Here is a 23,274-nt window from a genome sequence, read left to right as displayed (position 1 = left end):
TGTTTAGGTTTACTTTTATGGCATTTGCATTTGTTTGCTACTTTGGAAAGAGTAAAAAAAGGAGGAGTTTTTAAAAAAACCTCTTCATATAACTAACTAACGTGCTAAATAATTACCACCTCCTTTCCTGATGCACATGAGAATTGCCTATGAGAACAAAGTACACACACTCAGGATGCTAGACAGTATGTCAGGACATAGTCTTCCTTCCCCAGATGCACGCAGTATGGAGAGATAAGAAGGGTGTGTTCCTCCATCCACATGGCTCCCATGCTAGACCAAGAACTGGTTTCATGTATGGGAGAAATGAAGTGAGGCATCTCTGATCAGAGATGGTTTTACTCCCTGTCTCCTCCTCCTTCTGCAAGTCAGTTGTCTGACTTTTCTATCACACTCTAGTGCAGCCTTCCTCAATTTGGTGCACTCCTGGTGAAGTATGGCCCAGCCAGCATCACTGATGGTCCAAGATGGTGGGAGTTGCAATCCAGAAACTTCTGGAGAGGACTAGTTTGGGGAAATCTGCTTGCTTTTGACAAAGAAGAGAATGTTGGGAAGTAGCTATAACAGATGCTTGTGTGTGTTAGGAATATAAGAAAGAACAGAATATTGGGAACTGGCTATTTAATACATGAGTGTGTGTGCGCACACACACATGTATGCTGACCTAGATACAAAGAATGGTGTCACATGGTATGGTTACATTGCTAGCAGATGTGAGCCTGGCTAGTGCCTGGTTTGGAAGCTAGGTGTCCCCATGTCTGCTGCTCAGAGTTCCATGAAGGGCAAATTTTACCTTTGCAAGGACCATTGTGGGTTTTCTTCTGAAGTAAGTTTGCTTCAAGTACTCCTTAAGGTACAGTGGTCCTAAGCCATATCATGCCTTAAAGGCCATAATCAGCACTTTGAATTGAGCCAGAAGTCCGGGCATTTGGCTCAAGACTGGCAATATATTTTCTGAATGCCTGGCCCCGGTTGGCAATCCAGCTGCAGTATTGTGCACCAACCTAAGCTCGGGAATGATTTATTGAGTCAGCCAAATGTAAAACACATTGCAGTAATATAAGTGAAATGTCAACACGTGGATAAAAGTGACAAGGTTGTCTCTGATGAGGAAGGCTCTGACTCCCCAGGCTCAGCTGATGAACAGTGCCTCATGCACTTGGGCTTCCCAGAACAAGCCTGTAACTAACAGCAGCTCCAAACTGTGCTTGCTTCTTAAGCAATCCCACCCAGTTCAGACTGAATTCCACTTCCCTATTCTGATAATCTTCAGTTTATTGGCCTTTATCCAATTCACCACCCATCTCAGACACTAGTTCAGGACTTCAGTTACTTCACCTGAATAAGATAAAAATGAGTGGCAGAGTTGGCACTGCACACCAGGCCCCCCAATTTCAGAGAAATATCAAACAGCATGGGGGACAGAATAGTGTCCTGTGATGTATCATGGGGCCCCAGGCTGGCCAGTGCTTCTACTGATCACTTTCCTCCTCCCTGTACTCCTCCTCCCATTGCTGTCTTACCTGGGCATCTTTCCATACTAATTGGCAGTGGGAGCAGTAGATCTGCAGGCTGACCACCACCACTTCTGGATGTCTTCTCCCTCTCCACATTGCTCTTCCTGCTGCCGCCTTACCCAGACTGACTCTTCGTCCTAAATAGGCAGCAGCAGCACTGGATCCCCAGTCCAACCACTGGTTCTGCTTACCCTTCTCTGACATTTGCGGGAATGAAGGGGGAAATGGGGAGGAAGAAGGCAGCTAAAATTCACAAAGTTTCCTGGGAAGAGGGATTGATTGTTATACCACTCTGGTCAAACCATAACTCTCTGAGTGAAGCAGGAGTCTTCTAACAATTCTCATCCTTAACAAATTTCAGTTGCCAGGATTCTTTGAGGAAAGCTATGAATGTTTAAAGCGTTATGATACTGCTTTAAATGTATAATGCAGATGGGACCTATGGCTGGTTACAGAATACTGTTTATACTGGCTCCAGTGTGCTCCCACTGCTGGTTTTTCAATGTCTGTTCACATAGTATTATCCAGGGGTAGGCAACCTAAGGTCCGTGGGCCAGATGCGGCCCAATCGCCTTCTCAATCCAGCCCATGGACGGTCCAGGAATCAGCATGTTTTTACATGAGTAGAATGTGCCCTTTTATTTAAAATGCATCTCTGGGTTATTTGTGGGGCCTGCCTGGTGTTTTTACATGAGCAGAATGTGCGCTTTTATTTAAAATGCATCTCTGGGTTATTTGTGGGGCATAGGAATTCGTTCATTCCCCCCCCCCCATATAGTCCAGCCCACCACATGGTCTGAGGGACAGTGGACCAGCCCATGGCTGGAAAAGGTTGCTGACCTCTGGTATTGTCAATGATCCAGATGTATTTTGCAGTTTTTGTGAAATACTGAGGTTTGATGCATATCCCACAAACCAGCTTTGATCCGACTTGGAAACTGTAGCCTTATTCAATTAACAGTGAAGCCCCAGTGTGTATACTTGAGACACTGACCTTTCCTTTTGGGTGTGGCTCTACATGTGTGGTGGCAGTATGGGCATGCATGCGCAGATGAAGATGGTGCCAGCAATATATCTGCTTCTGCTTAAGTTTAAATACTTTCCAACTGTTTTGTAGTGGACTTAAAGCTGTTCTCAAGAACCTGTAATATGAGGCTCTGGTTTCCTAGCTCCAAGTGCCTCTGGGCTTAGCTTTTCACAAGTTAGTTCCAGCAGGAGAGAAGGTAGGTGGAAGGCTGAGGACACCCACCAGGCAGTTTGCATTGGGATATCCCCACGCCATCTCCACTCAGTGGTGTGGGCAGGCTGTGGGTGATGTGGAAACATGTCAAAGCATAGGAATGCAAACGCAAATTGAAACACAATGGGGGGAAAACACCTCATTGTGTTTTAAGATGGTAATGTGTACTCAGCCTATGGTAAGGATGTGTAGCTCAGGTAGGACTTGGATATGTTTACCTGCCTGGTATTACCCGGTAACGTCAGGCTCTGTTTTATGTTGGAGTGTTTTTGAAGTGAGTCCAAATATAAATCACAAAATAGAAATTACTAGCTGATGTAGAAACACCTGCAGTGCATCCCCGGATCCTCATGCACAAATCCAGCTGCAAAAAACATGGCACTTTAATGTATTTTATAGAATTTATGTTATGAGCGCTTCCAACAATACAACAGAATTTACTGAAGGTAACTTTGAGAACATGATATTTGATTTCTATCAGCTCTGTGGGTCAAAGAGAGGGAAACCACCCATGTTCCCTGCTCCAGGTCTCCCACAGACACGCTTAGCAACAGTAAACATTATTCCAGTGCTTCTTCTCCAAAGCTACAAATACCAGCATCTGCAAATATTTTATGACTTTTACTACATCACCTTCTTGACATTGTCATAACTCACCCATAAACTTTCCTCCTATTCCTAAATAAGTGCTTCGAAAACTTACATACTTAGCTGAACACCAAATCAAGCCTAAAACGACTTACAAACAATTGGCTTCAGTGGGATGAATACAACAGGGGTGCAATCCTGTGCATGTATATTTGAATGTAAGTCCCATTATGTTAAATGGGCTTATTCTCAGGTAAGTGTGTTGGAATCCTAGGGAGAGGTTACGTCTTAATAAACATGCACAGAAGTGCAATGTGGAGTATATAAGAAGCAAAGAGCTGTACTATTATTTTATAATTAATATTGTATAAGAAGACAGGGAAATATGATTGCACTACTTAAATGAAATCCACAACTGGAGTAAAAAAAGAGAGTAAAACAAAAAAGTACCGTTATTATTATTTTACTGGAGTAATGACTTTCAAGCTGCTGAGAGCATAAAGCCCATAGGTTAAATTACTGTATAAGAATACATGTTAAGAGACTTTGTCTGGAATGAAAAATCTAAATAGGCAACAAAGGTTGGGAAAAAGAAGCACCTCAGGATTATCTTGAAATATTATTGGGCTTACCACTCCTTACGTTCTTCGCCCCAAGGCATCACACATAGAACAGACCATAAACCTTGACAAAAGTAACCTTGAACTGAAAAGATGGTGACAACTAGGGATTGTTCAAACAAACATTCAACTCCTCAGTCAGAATTTTTAAAATTTCTTTTCTTCACAACTCTCAAATACCAACCACAAAGTAGTATATTGCATTATCGTCACCACCATCACCACCAGCTTGCCTTGATCCGTAAGAGAGTACTATCAGGGAGTGTCCAGCACTGCTTGGGAATTTAAAGAACTCCCCTTTAAGAATTATGATTTTAAAATGGATTGTGTCATTTGTGAGTTTGGGGGTTATGTCTGTACAGTGGTGCCTCGCAAGACGAAATTAATTTGTTCCGCAAGTTTTTTCTTCTTGCGAGTTTTTCTTCTTGCGAAGCACGGTTTCCCATAGGAATGCATTGAAAATCAATCAATGCGTTCCTATGGAGACCGTCCGGGGACAGAGGGGAAGCGCCGTGCGCCTTCCCCTCTGTCCCCGGACCTGTTTTAAAGCAAGGGAAGGGGCAGCGGGGAGAATCACTTCTCCCCGTTGCCGCCCCTTGGTTCAAAAGGGGTTCTGTCCCCTCTTTTGAAGCAAGGGGCGGAGGGGAGAAGATCACTTCTCCCCGTTGCCGCCCCTTGGTTCAAAAGAGGTCTGGGGACAGCGGGGAAGAGCGCTGCGCTTCCCCGCTATCCCCGGAGCTTGCGGGGCAAGCTTCGTTTTGCAAAGCAAGCCCATAGGGAAATGCGTCTTGCGAAGCGGCTAAGAAAATGAAAAACTCCTTCGTCTAGTAAGTTTTTCGTCTTCCGAGGCGTTCGTCTTGCGGGGTACCACTGTATATACAAACAAGCCAGGGTGCACACACATGCTACACAGGGCTCCAAACTAACCCGGAGAGCACCTGACCGAGTCCTGAATCATTTTGGTGTGTGGAGTTAAGGTGCATTTGGGGTTAATTTGGTCCACTATCTTCATTCAAAATGGCGCCTGGCACTCAAGCCATTGATGAAGACTGCTGCCTCTACCTTGGGAACTCTTGTGTCAAGTAGAGTGATGATATCTTGAGAGGCATCCAAATTGGTACAGGTGAGGATCAGCAAATTGGGCAACAATATCTTCAAAGGCATCCAAATCAGCAGAGTTTGGAACAGTCAAGCCAAAAGCCAGGTGAAGTCATGCCAAAGTTATGTTTTGGTCCACCATCTTGATTAAAAATGGTGCCCAGTGACCCAATGTCAACGAAAACCTTGTGCAGAGTTTGAAAGTGGCACAGTTTGGACCCCTTACACCAAAAATCAGGTGAAGTCACATCAAAACCATGATTTGGTCTGCCATCTTGATTCAAAATGGCACCTGACATCCAAACATCAACAACAACCACTGAGCCCATCTCAGGAACCCTTGTGTAAAGTTTGGCAATGATATATCAAGAGGTGTCCAAACTCATAGAGAACAAATGGACAAACAGACAAACTACTTTTCAAAATATATACAGTGACCTCACTGCGTGAGAGTTCAGTTCCGGGCATCCACATGCAAAGCCAAATTGTGTAAAGCTACCAGCATGCATTTGACTAAACTGCGGGAGGCAGTGGAAGACAGAAGTGCCTGGCGTGATCTTGTCCACGGGGTCACAAAGAGTCGGACACGACTAAATGACTAAACAACAACAACAAAGGAAACCCTCAGAACCATGCCCCCCTCCTGTGCAACCATCCCTACCTGTCCGGAGAGAGCTTAGTCCTCTGCCTTGCTTACCAGGCCTCACACGACCTTCCCAGAGCCCAGTAGGCAAGATGTGGGGATTAAAAAGCTCTGTCTCTGTTTTCCCTCTCCATTTATTTATTTGGAGGCTGCAGTTGCATAAGTAAATTATGTGGAAGTGGCAGGCCCAATGTAGTAGATAACAAAGCAGGTCCCTACCCTGAGGTGCTTTCAGACTAAAATTGACACAGGGAAACATTAGAGGAAGAGAGGGAAGTGGAGGCAGGGGTAGGCATTGGGAAGAATGTAGCTTTTTCAGTTACACACAGTGGCGTAGCGTGGGGGGTGCCAGGGGTGCCAGCCGCACCGGGCGCAACTTCTGGGGGGGCGCGCTCGCTGCCTCCGGAGTCGCCGAAGAGCCTCGGGCGTAGGCTGTAGCAGAGCCCCATGTCTCGTGGAACCGACGAGCTGGCAGCGGCTCTCAGCGCTCGCCGCGGTCCCCGCGCGTCAGGGCCACGGAGGGCGCGCCAGGCAGCCCCTCCTCACCGACGGGCAGCGTTCGCCTGCGGGGCTCGGCCAGCGCGCTGGGCTGGCCGTGTGGAGTCGCCGAGGAGCCGCCGCCTGCCATGCCGCCCTGGCTGCTTCAACCGCGTCCGACAGCCGGCTCCAGGCTCTTTCCGGCCGGGTCTCCCGACGGGGCGCTGCGGGCGGAGGCTCCGGCACCAAGCGCCACGCCACCCAGGCTCGGGTCGCTGTCTGGACGCGCACAGCCCGCCAAACGCGCCATCGGCGGCGCTCTAGTGCCTGCGCGCCAAGACCGCCCACCCGCCCCGACGGGCCCCCCGCTCCGGAGGCCGGCCGACGCACTGGCCCCAGAGCCGCCCCCTCCCCGCGCCAGAAAGAAGCCGCGTCGGGACTAGCCGGGCCGGGGAGGGAGACCGAGAAGGCTGCGCCGCGACGCCCAAAGACGCGCGTCTTGGCGTATTAATGACCATGGTTAGGTGTTAGGGGGCGCAAATTACTTGCCTTGCCCTGGGTTAGGGGGCGCAAATTACTTGCCTTGCCCCGGGTGCTGATAACCCACGCTACGCCGCTGGTTACACATTCTTAGACTTTGTTACAGGCTAAGTCAAAGTGGTACAGAATGGAAAGCTGGGAATTTCACCAAAGAGCACATGGAAAAGGTGAGTTTCCTTGGATATTTTATAGAAATGTGGGGCATGCGACCCCATATCTCTCCAAAATCTGCCCTGGAAGGCTCCACAGAAAAGAGCGTAGAAGCAAGGGAAAATGCTTGTATTGACAGAATGATATCCTTAGTGCTACAATTTTCTACCCATAGTTTGCAGATCTGCTTTAAGCCAGGTTTGCCAGTTTGGATGTTGCAATTAACCACATCTAAGTCTTGTAAACCATAATTTGGCATTTCAAGTGAAAGATATGTTCATATGTGAATAATTGTCAACCAATGGCTCCAGCGTTGTGATGACTTACATGTGTGACAGCACCATCACAAAACAAAAAATGAACAGAACTTAACCTGATTATTTTTGGGGAATGCATTCCTTTTCAGTAGAGGCAGTAATTTGTGCATTCAGCTGTGAGTTATTAAGTGTTAAGCATCTGAGTGATGAGATACCAAATGGTGTATGTGCATGTGTAAATCAGCCCCAAGTAGAGTTACCTTTTCTTTAAAATGGCAATGTAATCAAAACCAGCACTTGAAACAATGAGTACGATCTAATGAAAGTTAAGCTCTTTTAACTCTCATTGATTCTAATAGGAGGGATGTAAACATGTGCTTAATACTCCCAGTGAAATTAATGTAAGTTCACTGAGCTTTATTTTGGCTGGACTGTGCCCAGCAAGAGTGTCTTGAGTGTGGAGGCACTGCTGGACCTCTTGGTCTGCCTCTACACCAAGTGCAGCCACGACTCTCTGCTCCAGAGGGACAGGCTTGCCTTGGACTTTCTCGAGTGGGAATGGACCCCCTAATTACTATGCTGACTCTACATATCCTTTACCACTGGCGATAGGCCTGAGAGCCCCACTGCCTCCACCATGGCCCACTCACTACCTGAGGACCCCAGCTGGCACAGCATTTGGCTGAGCTGTCTTAACAACAGGCATTATGTGTGTTTTTATTTTATTCTTTAAATTCCATTTATTTCATTTCATTTCACACATTTTCCAGATTTTAAATATATACATCATACATTTTCCAAAACAAAATAATGCAGAACAAAAATCACTTCCCTCAGGACTTCCCAGTCCATCCCCTGTGTTTTAATGAACTGAATAGAATGAAAGAAAGATAGTAAGACATGTGATCGTGAAGAGTGTGCGTACAGACTTGACTGTGCATAGCTCTCTCTCTTTTTTTAGTTGCTATTTTGTTAACGTTGGTATTGTTTTATGGATTATTGCGATGCTTGGCTTATTTTTCAGTTGCTGCTTTGTTAATGGTGTTTTAGAGATTGCAATTATTTCGTTGATGACTTGTTATTTATTTTCTATGATTCATATTGTATCCATGATGTTCCATTCTGTAATTGTTATTTATTGTTTGTAAGCTTCTTTTAGATGATTTTGAATGGAAAGTGGCACAGAAATACAATGAATCAAAATCAAGTCAATCGGATCTGTGTTAGCGACTGATCGCAGCTTAAGGAAAAAAGCCTGTTTTATCTTGCACTTCAGCATATATTTGAATGTGCTGGAGCTTTTGGAACTGTCTAAGGTTGCTCTCCATCAAAATGACTTGAAATTGTTTAATGCTGATGCTGAAACAACAAAGGAAATACCCCAAGAGCCCGGGGGAAGCAGCTGTAGGGGCATCTGCTGTTTTCACTGTTACATGGGACTCTCCCTGACATTTTTTTTACTATTTTTTAAAGTACAATCTCTGTTCCTTATGCCATAAATATATTCCCCATGCTGTAAATAAATAGCTTGCAAGCATCATAAAGCTGATACAGAAGAATAAATCTTAACTACATAATGTCAGGTCAGAAGTATAAATCTTATCTAATATGCCAGGTCAGAAGGAAAGAATACTTTCAGTGAAAAAAATAGCAAGCACCTTCCAGTAACAGAGCTCTGTGGTGTTTTTTTCTTCACTCCTCTAAAAATATGCTGCTGCCAATAAGATGATTTGAACGGTCTCATTTTAGAATTTCCAAAAGAAAAATAAACATGCGGACCAGAATTAATTTATAAAATGCTCCAAGGTTTATTTTGGCAGAACACTTTTCAGCAGTGAGATTTTTCTCTCCCCTGCTTTCTTCCAGACATGCACACATTTACTTTCCTCTACTTTTCTTATAAAATGGACAAGTTATTAAGCTGTAATATAATAGAGCAAGACTGTGTGTTCTATTTATAGCTAATACAGTGATACCTTGGGTTAAGAACTTAATTTGTTCTGGAGGTCCGTTCTTAACCTGAAACTGTTCTTAACCTGAGGTACCACTTTAGCTAATGGGGCCTCCCGCTGCCGCCGCCACACAATTTCTGTTCTCATCCTGAAGCAAAGTTCTTAACCAGAGGTACTATTTCTGGGTTAGCAGAGTCTGTAACCTGAAGTGTCTATAACCTGAATCGTCTGTAACCTGAGGTACCACTGTAGTAGAAGCTATGGTTTTTTCAAAATAAGAGGGCTCTCATTTCAAATACAGTGGATTTTGTTGCAGCAGGGAACCCTACACCTTTGGTGCTTTAGCCCCAAACTTCATTACTTTCTGTGGGCCCTGCAATGGGATTCTTGCTCTCATCTTACCAAGAAGTAATTTATAAATTCATTTATTTTCCCTAAATAAATAGGAAATCATGATTTGCCATACCAAAAATATTTCTTTGCTGTTGTCCCTTGTTCTCTTTTCCATGGACAAAGCTATGCTAGGTTAATGCAAATGCCTAAAACCAGTAAGCCATCTTTGAAAGTCTTGGGGACAAAAGTAGTCCCTCCACCCAGTTCCCTCCTTCCTGTAAAAGGTTGGGGAGTAATAGCAGGATGCCATAAGTGAACAGCCAGCTACAAGATAGCATTGTTTCTTGGACCTGGTGGGAGATGGGATGTACCCCATTAGGACTGGGAAGAAAGAACGTACTTTTCAGGAACCTTGTCAACATGATCAAGGAAACTTTTAAACTAAATCCTGTGAGGAATGGAGGCAAAAGCCCAGAGCTGTATACTGAGTCAAGTACTAGGAAGAAGGTGAAAAAGAAAGAAAGAAAGAAAGAAAGAAAGAAAGAAAGAAAGAAAGAAAGAAGGAGGCAGTACAATGGAAGTGGGGCCTGGTAATTTTCAGGTAAATACAACAGCAGGGAAATTGGGAAGGTGCAATGGCCATGGTCTCTTACGACACAAAATATGGGAAACAAACAGGAAGGATCTGGCATCCTAACCAGGAAATTAAGGTATTACTGAGGTGTGATGAGGGGAGACTCATGATTGGAACATAGCAGCTGAAGGGTATACCTTGTTCAAAGTGGGAGGGGGGACAGGGAGTCTTATTATATGTAAAGAATGTGTACACCGAGTTCAAATTCATAAATCTGAGAGTGCCTCCACTGTGATTCCCCCCCCCCCCCAGTTCTTAGCAGCCCTTCCTTCCTTTCGATGGTGGGAAAAGCAAATGGAAGCTCAAAGATCTGTATGGAAGGTGACTTTGGATCCAGGAAGTCTATTTCTCTTATCACCTCTACACTTACAGATTTGAAAAGGTTATAGTAAGTAAGTAAGTGAGTGAGTAAATTTGAAACTTGATCCCAGGATTGGCTTGCTACTTGTAAAATTACCAAATCATAGAGGCCCAATCATAGTGGGAAGATGCCAGCCACTCCTAAACTGAAAATATTAGATAGTTTTACAAAGTATTCCTCTTGGCTCCTTTAGTTTGTATGGATCTTCCTCACTTCATTTTAAGTCATGCCTGGCTGCATTGCTTTCACAAAAATATCGCAGTTGAGTGCTGTTGTTGCTTCATAAAGGATGCAGAATTAATAGGCAAGGACTCTGTTAAAATGTTCAGGCAAACTTTGGGCAGATTCACTGCACCTTAACAACCCTGACTCTGCATATATTGTACCTTGGCCAAATTTGACTGGTAGCTTCTTGGTTCATGTTCTTGACTGATCACCCACCCTGTATATGTATTGACTATGTGTTGCTATCCTTGGCACTAATCTTTGCCTCACTAGTATCCTCCATCTGTATTTTTTCAGGTATTTTTTCCTACCCTTCCTCCTTTAGCTTAGATAAATTTACCCATGTTACAAATGCTTAATTCCTTGATAATACACAACATACATGTATCTTGTGTTTTGTGAGTTTATGTGTAATCTGCAGAGGAGATCATGTGCTTTAGTTAATTGGCTGTACAAATATTTCTAATTTTTTGCTTTGTGCATGTGTCACATTGTGCTACTTTGGATTATGGCCGATTGATAGTGGGACCTCATATATTTGGGGGTCAAGACCTTATTGTGTTAGAATTCCATCTCTGATTAATTGCTGGCAAATGGTGACATTTAGTGCTATGTACAGTGGTACCTCGGGTTAAGTACTTAATTCATTCCGGAGGTCCGTTCTTAACCTGAAACTGTTCTTAACCTGAAGCACCACTTTAGCTAATGGGGCCTCCTGCTGCTGCTGCGCCGCCGGAGCACGATTTCTGTTCTCATCCTGAAGCAAAGTTCTTAACCTGAGGTACCATTTCTGGGTTAGCGGAGTCTGTAACCTGAAGCGTATGTAAGCTGAAGCGTATGTAACCCGAGGTACCACTGTATTTAGTTGCCATTGGAATTAGAACAGTGATATTACCATACTTTTCTGTGTATTAGACAAGGTTTTTTTTACTCCAAAATAAAGTAAAAAATGGGGGGGAAGTCGTCTTATACATGGGTAGTGCAGAGGGGGGATGGGCGATTGTTTGCATCCGTAAGCAGGATCTAGCGATTGGGTGGGTGAATGGTGTTTGCTGCAAGGGCTGCTTTGTATTGGTTGGTGCTTTGTCAATTGGGTGGGTTATTTGTTCTGGTGAATTCTAAAATGTGCTTGTCTGTCCCACATTTGCCTTTCTCAGTTCTGTGAAGGGTTTAGCATAAATAGTCTGAAGGAAGACCACTTAAAATTGATTTCTAGACTGTATTTCAATTCAATGTAGATGGCAGCAACCAGTTTACACTCTCTCTCTCTCTCTCTCTCTCTCTCTCTCTCTCTCTCGGTTTTGGCATTTATATACTGCCAAGTTAACCATGTCCTCTGGGCACTTCACAACTTTTAAAAGCAATAAAATACAGCTGCAATAAAATAAAATAATTCCAATCAATATAAAGCCACTATGATGGTGGGTAATATCAAGAATGATAAAAACAGCACTGAAGTCTGGCCAAGGGAGAAAACAAAATACCCTAGGTCAGAAACAAAAATGTTCTGGCAGAGCAACCCAGACTTTAGCCTGGCAGCAGAGGGTGTGGCAGAGCTGTGTACTGCCACCATACCTGCAGTTATTGGTGCTCATGCAGGCTGGGATGGGAGTTGAAGATGGTGCAGGCAAAAGTCTGATCTGTAGCAATTGAACCCATATTGAGCCTGATGCCGTTAACTGATGGCAGTGGCACTGACTCAGGATCCAGCAGATCCTGGGCTCGCTCAGCCCATTTCCACCCCCAGAATGCTAGGTTTGGGGCTTTCCATGGGCTACCATTTCCTGCCAGTAGTATTGCCCACCTGCACTCTCAGCACATGGGGTTGGGAGCTCTGCGCCAGCCGAGTGATTCTAGCAGAGAGTGTTGGAACTATTCTGAGCTTGGCAGATTGTGGGTTTGGACTGCAACCTAATTATTAAATGACCTGCATGAATAGAAGTGTTTTCACCTGGCACTGAAATGTCTTTATATAGGTTCCAGGCTGTCAGGCAAGCCTTTATGGAGAGAGGGCTTTATAATGGGGCACCACCACTGTAGAGGTCATTTCTCAGAACACCTTTAGTTCACTAAGGGTGGAAATTTGGAGAAAGTCCTCACCTAGTGATTGGAATTTTAAAGTCTGGACAGATTTATATAAGAGGACAGTGGCGTAGCATGGGGGGTGCAGGGGGGGCCGGCCGCACCGGGCGCAACATCTGGGGGTTAGGGTTAGGGGGCGCAAATGCACGGTTTAGGGGGCACAAATCCACGGGTTAGGGGGTGCAAATCCACGGGTTAGGGGGCGCAAATTACTTGCCTTGCCCTGGGTGCTGACAACCCACGCTACGCCACTGTAAGAGGAGGCGATCATTCAGGTATATGGGCCCCAATAAAATTAGGGCTTTAGAGGTTAATGCCAGCATTTTGAATTGCAACTGGGACTTAGGGTGCAAATGACAAAACACTGAAGTAATACACTGATAGTTGTCAATGCTCATCAATAATCTCACTACCCTGTGTTGAGCCAGATAGAGCTTCCAGGCAATTTTGAAAGGCAGCCCCACAGAGGAGTTTTTGTAGCCTACACCAACCTAGTACCTGATGGGAGTTGTAGTTCAGAACATCTGGAGGACACCAAGTTGACGAAGACAGTTTTGCCGAATAACATTTCCACTTGTCAGGAGTGTGGTTTCAGTAATCCATACAGCTCCTTGTCTTTTTTCACGGTTAACAAAAGCAAAATAAACCATGAAAAGCTCCAGAAAACCATGCAAAATAATTCAGTTTGCATAATTTTCACAGATAAGGAGGCGCCTGGGAGGGAATTTTTTAGAGGGGATTTCTGCTAATGTGGCTTGCATAACAGTCTGCAGCTGCCACATATTTTTTACTTGGTTTCCCTCTTGCAGAATTTGGGTTTCCTTGTTGCAGAATTTTGTTTTTCTGACTGCAATTTTATGCACCCTTGCCCAAGAGTAAAGTCCCATTAGTGCAGAGCATTCACTGGCCTTCAGGAGACTGGGAAAAGATATGGAAATCACAGCCAGTTGAGCTAAAGTCAAGATGGTAAACCATGCCTGTACTTGGACCCACCAAGTCAAACATAGCCATATATGGTGGGTCCCAGGGGCTTGCTGAAAGTTTCTTGTTTAGGTTGCCTGTCTGGGGCTTCAAAAACAAATGGGATGTCAACAAGCACCAAAAAGGCTGTAATACATGGCTGGTGAGCTGTGTTCAGTTTGGTGGGTCACAATTTGTGTAGGCATGCAATAAATTTGAGTGACTACATTAAGTCTTGTTTCTTAACAGTGCAGGCAGCGCTATAACTTCTAAGATGGAATTATGGGCTTTTTGTAGTTTATATTCTCTGGTATGGGGGAAAGGGGACTTTAAATATGCTCCTGCTGTTTTTCCCCTTGTGGTTTCTATTTCTTAAAAAGCCTGTGTGACAAAAACGCTTGCCTCAAAAGGCTGTATGAGATACTTGCTACTGTAGTTGTGTAAAGCTGATGGTATGAACTGAATGATCTCTGTACTGTTTGAAAGCTGATGAGCAAATATGCAGCGTTACTAGCCAAATAGCTAAACTCAGCTTTTGGTTACATTAATACATACACAGTGACTTCTCAGTATTTCCTACAACTGCATTTTTTGGTATTGTGCAAATTATCAGTGGCAGCTGTAAAATCTGGCAAGATGCTAGGGTTAATTGTAACTATATATTTAGGCCTAAATAAAGTCTGTGGGAAAGTTCCATGCAATTTTCATTTGCATAAGGCCTATAGTTTGATTGCATAGTAGAGCCTTCCCCAACAGGAGCTTTCCATAACCTAACATTATAGTCCTGGTTCAAACCTAAGAGGAATCCATTGTTTGCCACTCTGTTATCTTAGATGGGTACATTTCCTGCCCCACCCCCCTCTTATTTTGGGCAGCAGAGGATGAGATCAGAATTTTCCATTTCCATTTTTAAACATACCACAGTTCCCACAATTTGAAGAACCATGATTTGATTAAACTCCAGTTTGTGAGAATCAGCCAGGTTTAAACTGTGGCTGAACCACTACATCTGAACGAGACCAAACACTTTAGAGCATGACTGATGGGTTGTAGCTGTGCTTCCCTCTCACTGAAAAGGCATCACAGACAAGATCCGAATAATGTATTTGATCAGCTAGTTCCCTAGGCCAAAAGGGAATTTAGATGTTTTTCATGAGTAGCAGCAACTCTGCATTTCACATAACAAACTGCCTATAAACCTGGAATCTCAAAAGTAGGTTGTGATTTGTGTGTTGCCCAGTCAAAAGTTTCAATGTGTGCATGCAAGTCCATGGGACTCTTATGAATCCCAAACCATTTGTATAGGCATGAGTGACTAGATAATCATAGGAATCTGTTATGGCAACAAAGGGTAGGTGTATTTTGCTTTGCATGTCAGAACAATTAAAGATCCCCACAATGCCACCTTAAAAGGTTAACATTCTTAAAGGGGTACCACCAGAAGAAGCTGGCAGTAAATAATAGGACCGCCCTTGAAAACTGGATATTTTAACACAGCCGGTTTGTATGACGTGTGTTGAGCGAAAGGAATCACAGCCAGTTGCACCACCTGTCAGGAGCACAGTCCTGCCTTTGGGTGCATGTGCACAAATGGATCTCACATTTGAATAGTAGGTACGTGTAGGGAAAAACCACCAATATTAATAGGGACAAAATGTGCAATTAATATTTTGTTCCTCCACAATGCATGGCTGGTCAGATTGTCTGAGCCTAGCCCATAGAAGTTAATAACTTCCACAGTCCTCACTGTAGTGAATTCATTATTTTATTCCATAGTCCCTTTATTATTGTAGGCTCTTTTTTCTTGCATGAAAGAAAGGTAATCATACAGTCTGCAGTCTTCAATTAAAAGAAGTATCAGATTTTATAGACCTATTGTCTGAGTAGAACAGGGTCAGATTGGATTGAGAGTGAAAAGTACCTAAGTTGCCTTTGCCAGTAATAATGGTAATTATTTCTAGAAATTTCTGTTAGTGCCTTTCTTGGGGAGTATTGTTATGTCGTGCAGATTTTCCATTCAAATAAACCTCAAGGTACATTGACCCCTGTGGAATTATTTGTATTCTTTCCTGAACTGACCTATAAATATAGGAGAAACTAGATGGTATATTGGAGGAGGGGGAAAAATCTTTCATTCAATATGAAAATAATTATTATGTTTTTAATATTATATTATTATTACCATTATTTTTATTTATTTATTTTAAACCAACTGGATTAAGCTCAAACCAGTTGTCATTCATGTGGCTAATCAAAGCTATTTCTATTGTGGTAAAGAAACTTAACAGGCTGAATAAGTTTTGCATACTTCTGTGGTAGATTTTCTCTTGGAACATTTCTCAGCAAATTCAAGATCCCAGTTTTCATAGTGCAGGTTTAGGTGTTTGACCTGTTACTGAAGAACAGACACATTTTGCCTGATATATTATTTGGTCTTTAACATTTCGTACTCGGACTGCATACACCTGCCCCAAAGCCACATCTGATTTAGCACCTGATTTGGTGGTTCAGACCAGCCTGACTTAACCTGGAACAATCTGAACCTGACCCAACCCTTGGATCACGATCTGGAGAAAACAGATTGTCGGAAATCACACTTACTTGTATTGGGAAATCCAAAATGGTCACATCTTTGCAAGACTGGGAACCTGTATTAGAATCAGATATATTTAATTTTATAGCACAAGTTAAGCCTGGAATACCTCCAGTTTAGTTTTTATTCCATTTGAATTACTCTACTCTTATGCTGATTGGTGTGTCACAACTCTCACCAGGCTATTTACCCACAATGCTAAATCTGGCCATATCCCTCTTAGTGGGTTCAAAGCAGTGGTGGTGCCACTTTGTTTAAATTGCTCCAAATTGCACCCAGTAAATTACAGACCAATAAGCATATTGTCAACCACTGGAAAACTGTATGCCATGCTGTGGTACCTCTGGATACGAACGGGATCCATTCCGGATCACAACCCGCGTCTGTGGGTCGCAATTCACTGCTTCCACACATGTGTGTGATGTCATTTTGACCGTCTGCGCATGCATGAACGGCGAAACCCATTCCAGGTCACCATGGAGCGCAACCCGAAGCATATTTAACCCGAGGTATGACTGTGCATTGAAATAGTATATTGCTGAAGTGGACCAATACAGTGGTGCCTCGCAAGATGAAAATAATCCGTTCCGCGAGTCTCTTCGTCTAGCGGTTTTTTCGTCTTGCGAAGCAACCCTATTAGCGGCTTAGCGGATTAGCGCTATTAGCGGTTTAGCGGCTATTAAAGGCTTAGCAGCTTAGCGGCTAAAAGGCTATTAGCGGCTTAGCGGCTTAGAAAAGGGGGGGAGTGAAAAAAATCGCAAGACTCGCAAGACGTTTTCGTCTTGCGAAGCAAGCCCATAGGGAAATTCGTCTTGTGAAGCGCATCGAAAAACGGAAAACCCTTTCGTCTAGTGGGTTTTTCATCTTGCGAGGCATTCATCTTGCGGGGCACCACTGTATCTTAGAAGCTGAACAAATTGCTTTTCAAAAATGCTGTTTTCAATATTAAACAGCAACGTTTGTAAGTTTAGTTTCAGTGATATAGTCTTCAGAATTGTTTAGGCTCAGAAGGACAGTGAAGAAAGTATGCATATTTGAACCTTCTCATTTTTAGGTCTCATTGGTGATGATTATGCATACATATGCAATGTGGAGAAGACAACAGGTTATTCTTATTGATTTTTCTTCTTTCATGGCTTCTGATGTTCTTCTTGGATTGGTTGAACCAAGTATTGTTTTAGAGCTGATTGCAAACTTAGTTCAAGGTTTGTTTTTAGTACATAGGCAATAACAAAAGCAAGATTGCAAAGGCCAGGTGAACCAAACAATAAAATAAGTAAGCCAAAACACAACAAATTACAAAACAATTAAATTTAAAATTAAAATATTCTTAAAACAACATACAACATTCACATCTGCATAATATTGCTTTGATTTCTCTGTTGTCAATGCAAATGAAGCTACTTTTTCTATACTGTGACTATTTTTGCTTTTCAAAATGACTCCTCTGCCAAGGAACTCTTCCTCGTGTCTGTTATAAAACTCCAGCATGTTCTAGGTCACATGTTCAGTTTACATAAGGCATTGGATAGGCCTTTTGGGCTTCACCATTGCCTCAAATGAAGTTAAGACTGCAATCTGAACATCCCCACAGTATGAGATATAGGAAAGCCATAGGTAACAGTGATGGTTTTAATAGTAGTATAATAATCTACTATTATTGTTCCTCTCAGTAGTAAGGTTTTGCAAAACACAGAATTCCCTAGAGCACAGTTTGGGGGGGGCAAACTTACTGGATCAGTGGATAAAGATTAAGGCTGTATTAGTCTCTCTTTTTAAAATTTAAATATTTATTCAAAAGTTACAATACAGCTTTGTCCACTTGCCATAATATCACAGAATGATCCAGTCCTCAATCTACTTATTTGGGAGTAAGGTCTAGTTAATTTATTGGAAGGAATATAATTTAGTAAGACTTATGAATAACATGCACATGTTCTTGAGGCTGCAATCCTACAGACACTTCCTTGAAAGTAAGCCCCATTGCGCACAACGTATTATTCCAAGTAAACATATATATGTTCAGGCCACTGGTATATTTTGTTATTTTTCTCTCTTTTCATAAGGATTGCAGAGCTTTATTTTGCATGAGAGTGATACTATTAATCATAGTAAAGAAATGATGCCCCTTGTGAAATGTGGGGTTCCAAGCTGCAAAACCCCAAAACCATATAAAACCCCTAATGCAGTTTCAGCAGAAGATTTATGGATTACAGAGATGTTATCTAGCTAACTCCCCTTTGTTTGTTTGTGTTACTTTTCTTCTTAGTGAATCTCGATATGAGCCAAGATTGCCAAGGATGTGCAACATGTTCCCAGTTCAATGGATGCTTAACATGTAAACCTCGACTCTTTTTTTTCCTGATGAGGAGTCAAATTAGAGAGATAGGGATGTGTTTTTCATCCTGCCCCAATGGATATTATGGACAACGGTACCCAGAAAGAAATGAGTGTAAAAGTAAGTTGAAGGAAAAGTTGCAGCTACTCTTTTTATGCTTTCTTGTGAACCCTTGTCATAGATATGAGCCACTATTCCAACGCTACCCCATCAGATAGTCCACTGGCAATGGGCCCCTTTGCTGTGTTGCTCTCTTCTTGACACCACCTGCTTCTCTGTCAAACCTGGGGGGGGGGCAGTGAGGCTCTCAGTGACTTACCATCCATTTACTTGGGAGTAGAGTGATGGCCAGCCAAATTCCCAGTCTCCACCAGGGAGCTCCAGTCCTTCACCTCTCCTTATCAACTTTTCACTTAAAGTTAGCAATGTAACTAAGCATGACCCTCGATGTTAGAAGAAACTGTTACAGCCTAGGAATCCAATTTATTTGAGTTTGGCTAAGGGAGAGAAAGCAGTGGCTATGCACAGTGAAAATAAAATGCTAAATATTGGTCTCTCCTAGGGTACAATCTGTTGGCTGGTTGTCTTGCTATTTAAAAAGTAAAATAAAATAAAGTAGCATAATATTTAAATGTTTGTTGTGTTGTTATTAATAATTATGGTAGGAATGATAAAAGTTTTTTATCTAAGGCAAGCCTCATTTTAAAAGAGATGTAAAACTACTATGGTAGTATGTGGGTAATGGGTTTTGTGATGTTGCAAAGTGACGGAACCTGTTTCCTTGAACCTTGATCCTGGACAGAAAATTATACATTGGGACATAGTGTGATGAGTGTGCTTCCACAGAGGCTTAACCACTCAAAATGATTCTGTCTGGATGCACTAAGCTTTATAGCTAGCCACATTGAGAAGCAGATAGATCATGGGCCAGCCTAGTGCTATAACTGTCAGTCCTTCCAGCCAGATTCTTCTTGCAATGGGGTTGACCCAAGCATCTTCAGTTGCTGATCCCTAACAGATACAAACTCTGTCTTGCATATGGCATCACACTAACTTAAGTAGATCATGGTATACATGGAAGATAGTAATTGCTTATTTCTCGCCCTTCAGAATGTAAAGCTGACTGTGAAACCTGCTTCAATAGAAATTTCTGCACAAAGTGTAGAAATGGGTTTTACTTACACCTTGGAAAGTGCCTTGGAAACTGCCCTGACTGGCTGGAAACCAACAACCACACTATGGAGTGCAACAATATTGGTGAGTAAGCTGTCTGTCCCAAAAAGCTGTACCCAGTACATCATTTCCATTTGTGGAATATAGTCTCTGTTGGTTTTTGCTTAGACATGCAGTTTAAATCTTGCAACGGGGAAATATTCACAAATAAAATGTTTGTACTTCAGAAAAGGGGTTTCCCACCTTTGTAGACATTTGAAAGATTTTTTGGGGGGAGTAAGTTCTGTGGACTTACTTGTTATGATGGTTGTCATAACTTTTTCTGTGGTTGTATGAGTATGGTGGAGGCCTGCTGGTGTATGGTAGTATTCCTGCTAGCGGATCCTAGTTGAAATACAGTAAACTGAGTGTTTCAAAAGCATGGTGGGATGGGATGCACTGGATCCCAAGCCAGTCTTACAGACATTGATCACCAACATCAGACTTCATCAAGATCACTGTGCCAGCTTGGAATGGGGTGAAGCCTGGTTGTCCTGCCCCCTCCCTAGATTTTCTGCTACTGCCACCATGAGCAGCTGGGCTGCATCATTTGAATTAAATCCTAAAATACCAATTCATTTCAAAACATAATACCACAACCCAAATAAATAATTCATTTTTTTTTCAATTCTAACAGTTGTGCCATTTTAAACTCACTATATAATATGTATATGCATATGTATATGTATATAATGTATATGTGTCAGAGCTGCTACCAGGTCCCAGCTCACATAGGACCACGCCACACAGCGTCCACTTTAAAAGAGTCTTTATTGAGTTACAGGTTTCATTTCCGAACTGCAGCGTGCAGCTCTACACCTTCTGCTCTAGGTCGGCGAAGACCCGTCTGAGTCCCCGCCTCTTGCACACCAGCTTAATACCCTAGCCTTGCTCCACCTCCTTCGCCTCTCCCTACGTCTCTGGGTCCTTCTGCCCCCCTGGGCCTCCTCCCTTCTACTCTCCTCTGACGCTGACCCCCCTGATCCTTCTGCCTCCTTGCGGCGGGCTTTAGGACCTGGCTCACTCTCCGGGCTGCTTACTGCTCCAGCTTCCGCTGCATTTGAACTTGGCGCGCGCGCCCAACTCTCTACTTTCCTCTTAACCGTTGCCTCGCTCTCTGAGGAGGGCGTGACCACCCCTGACTCGTGCCCTCCCTCCTGCTGACAGCCTCCGGAACCCGATGCCTGGCTACCTTCCTCCCTGCTGCTCTCAGTCTTGAGCGTGGGTCCCGACTTCCAGCTGCTGCCGCCCTCAGTTATGAGCGTGGGTCCCGACTTCCAGCTGCTGCTCTCTGAATCTCCTCTGTTCCCTTCCTCCTGGGGTGTCCCCCCGGATCCCCCCCTTGCTCTGCTCACTGGGGCTCCCTTTTGGGAGTCCTCTGACTCACTGCTTAGGCTTGGAGATCTCGGGTCGTCATCATCACTCATTCTCCCTTCGGCTTCCTCCCCCTCGCTCTCTGTTTCCACCCTTCTCTGCGTCTCTGCTTCTGAACCCCTGACATCCATCCCCCCCTCGAAGCCCCCCCTTCCCCCCTCCCCGCTGTCAGGTGTGGGTGCTGGGCGCTCCATCATCATGGGAGGGAATGCTGGATACAGGTCGCTCCCCGTGGGTGGCCGCCAACTGAAGACCTCCGAGTCTTCCCCCTCGCGGTCGTCGACGTTGACTTGTTGCTCTTCCATCTCTGTACCGCCGTGCTCGAACCCGAGGTCCTCCCCGAACACGTCCATGTCAGTCTCTGCGTCGGTCGCTCGACCTGGCATCTCCAGCCACTTCCTGCGCCATCGCTCCTCTGGTCGATCGTCCCACCAATACGAGTTGCCTGATGCCGAACCTGCCGGTGAACCTTCTGGGGAACGGGTGCTCCGTGCGGGTTCCCCTTCTGAGTCGAATCCATGGAACGTGCTGGAAGAAAGTGTGGGTGTGAACAACCAGTCGTCGAAGAAGCTCGCTGGCATGGGTTTGTGTGGGAAGAGGGCATGAAACTCGTCCTTGAGCAGGGTTTCCTCCAAAGCGTAGTCTGGTACCCAGCTATTGGCGCTGGCCCGGGTGCCCTCTCTGGCTAAGAGGTATTCGACTCCCTCTTCCCCCCATCTGGAGTCCAAAATCTCCGTGACCTCGTTGATGTGGTCCTGGTGCTTCACCTCCCGCGTCTCCGTCCGTTCCCGGAGCGGACTTGGCGCCGTCCCTGGCTCCTGGAACCTGTGAGGTGCCTTGTAGGGAGTGAGCACCGACCTGTGGAACACCGGATGCATTCTGGAACCCTCCGGCAGCGCCAGTCGGAAGGCTACCGGGTTGATCTGCGCTTCGACTTGGTACGGACCGATCTGCTTGTGCCCCAACTTCTTCTTGGCAAGCGACCTGGTCGGCACTGCGTGGGCTGCCAACCAGACCCAGTCTCCCACTTGGATCACTTCGCCAACCCGCCTGTGCTTGTCAGCTTGCACCTTGTAGGCGTGCTTAGCTAGCTCCAGCTGCCGTCTGAGTTGATCGTGGACCGCCTGCAGCTCTGACGCGAACGCGTCCGCCGTCTGTGGTTCTCCTTCCCCCACTCTCTCCAGTCCCGGGAAGGTTCTGGGATTCCTCCCATTGTTGGCAAAGAACGGCGTCACTCCTGTGGACACGTGCTTCGTGTTGTTGTAAGCGAACTCGGCTAGCGGCAGGTAATCCACCCACGTCGCAGGCTGTTGATTGGCATAGCATCTCAGGTACTGCTGCATGATGGCATTGACCCTCTCTGCTTGCCCGTTGGTCTGCGGGTGTCTTGCTGATGCCAGATTGACCTTGACATTTAGAAAACCCATCAGCTTCTGCCAGAAAGACGAGATGAACTGGCGTCCGCGGTCGGACAGGATAGACCGTGGCAGGCCATGCACTTTGAACACGTGATCTATGAACAGTTTGGCGGTTTGTTCCGCCGTGGCCACCTTCGCACACGGAATGAAATGTGCCATCTTGGTGAACAAGTCCACCACCACTAGCACAGCTGTCTTGCCTCTCGAGTTGGGTAAATCCGTCACAAAGTCCAGGGCCACCCTCTCCCACGGTTCAAACGGTGTTTGCAGCGGTTCTAACAGTCCCGCCGGTGGTCTGTGTACCGGCTTGGCCCTCTGGCAGGTGTCGCACCTCGCGACGTAGTCCGCGACCTCTCCTCTCAGCCTGGGCCACCAGAAGTCTCTCGCGACTAATTCCATCGTTTTTTCTGTGCCAAAGTGACCGGCCGTGGGTGCGTCGTGCAACTGTTGCAGTACCTTGGCGCGAAGGTCGTCTCCTGGTACATAGACAGCCCCTTTGCGTAGGAGCAAGCCGTCCCGCACCTGGAACTCGTCCGTGGTAGCCGTGCCTCTGAGCAGTTCCGCCATCTTGTCTTGCGCGAATGAGTCGTCCCGCAATGCACGTCGCACCGCATCCAGGTCTACTGTAGCTGAGGCACACGCCCACGCCGTCGGTGCGAAGA

General features: G+C 44.8%; 1 protein-coding gene across 1 annotated transcript in view; it reads left to right on the top strand.

Annotated features, from left to right (window-relative positions):
* RSPO3 (R-spondin 3) overlaps positions 1-23,274 on the top strand; it is a 63,832-nt gene that overhangs the window by 7,571 nt on the left and 32,987 nt on the right. The window contains exons 2-3 of the mRNA XM_082216173.1: positions 18,540-18,728; positions 19,719-19,865. Coding sequence (XP_082072299.1) covers positions 18,540-18,728; positions 19,719-19,865 — 336 coding nt within the window. The remainder of the gene's footprint in view (positions 1-18,539; positions 18,729-19,718; positions 19,866-23,274) is intronic.

This window comes from Podarcis vaucheri, assembly GCF_965113315.1.
Source record: "Podarcis vaucheri genome assembly, chromosome: 3".
In the NCBI taxonomy this organism is placed as follows: Eukaryota; Metazoa; Chordata; class Lepidosauria; order Squamata; family Lacertidae; genus Podarcis; species Podarcis vaucheri.
This window is presented reverse-complemented; position numbering and strand designations above follow the sequence as displayed.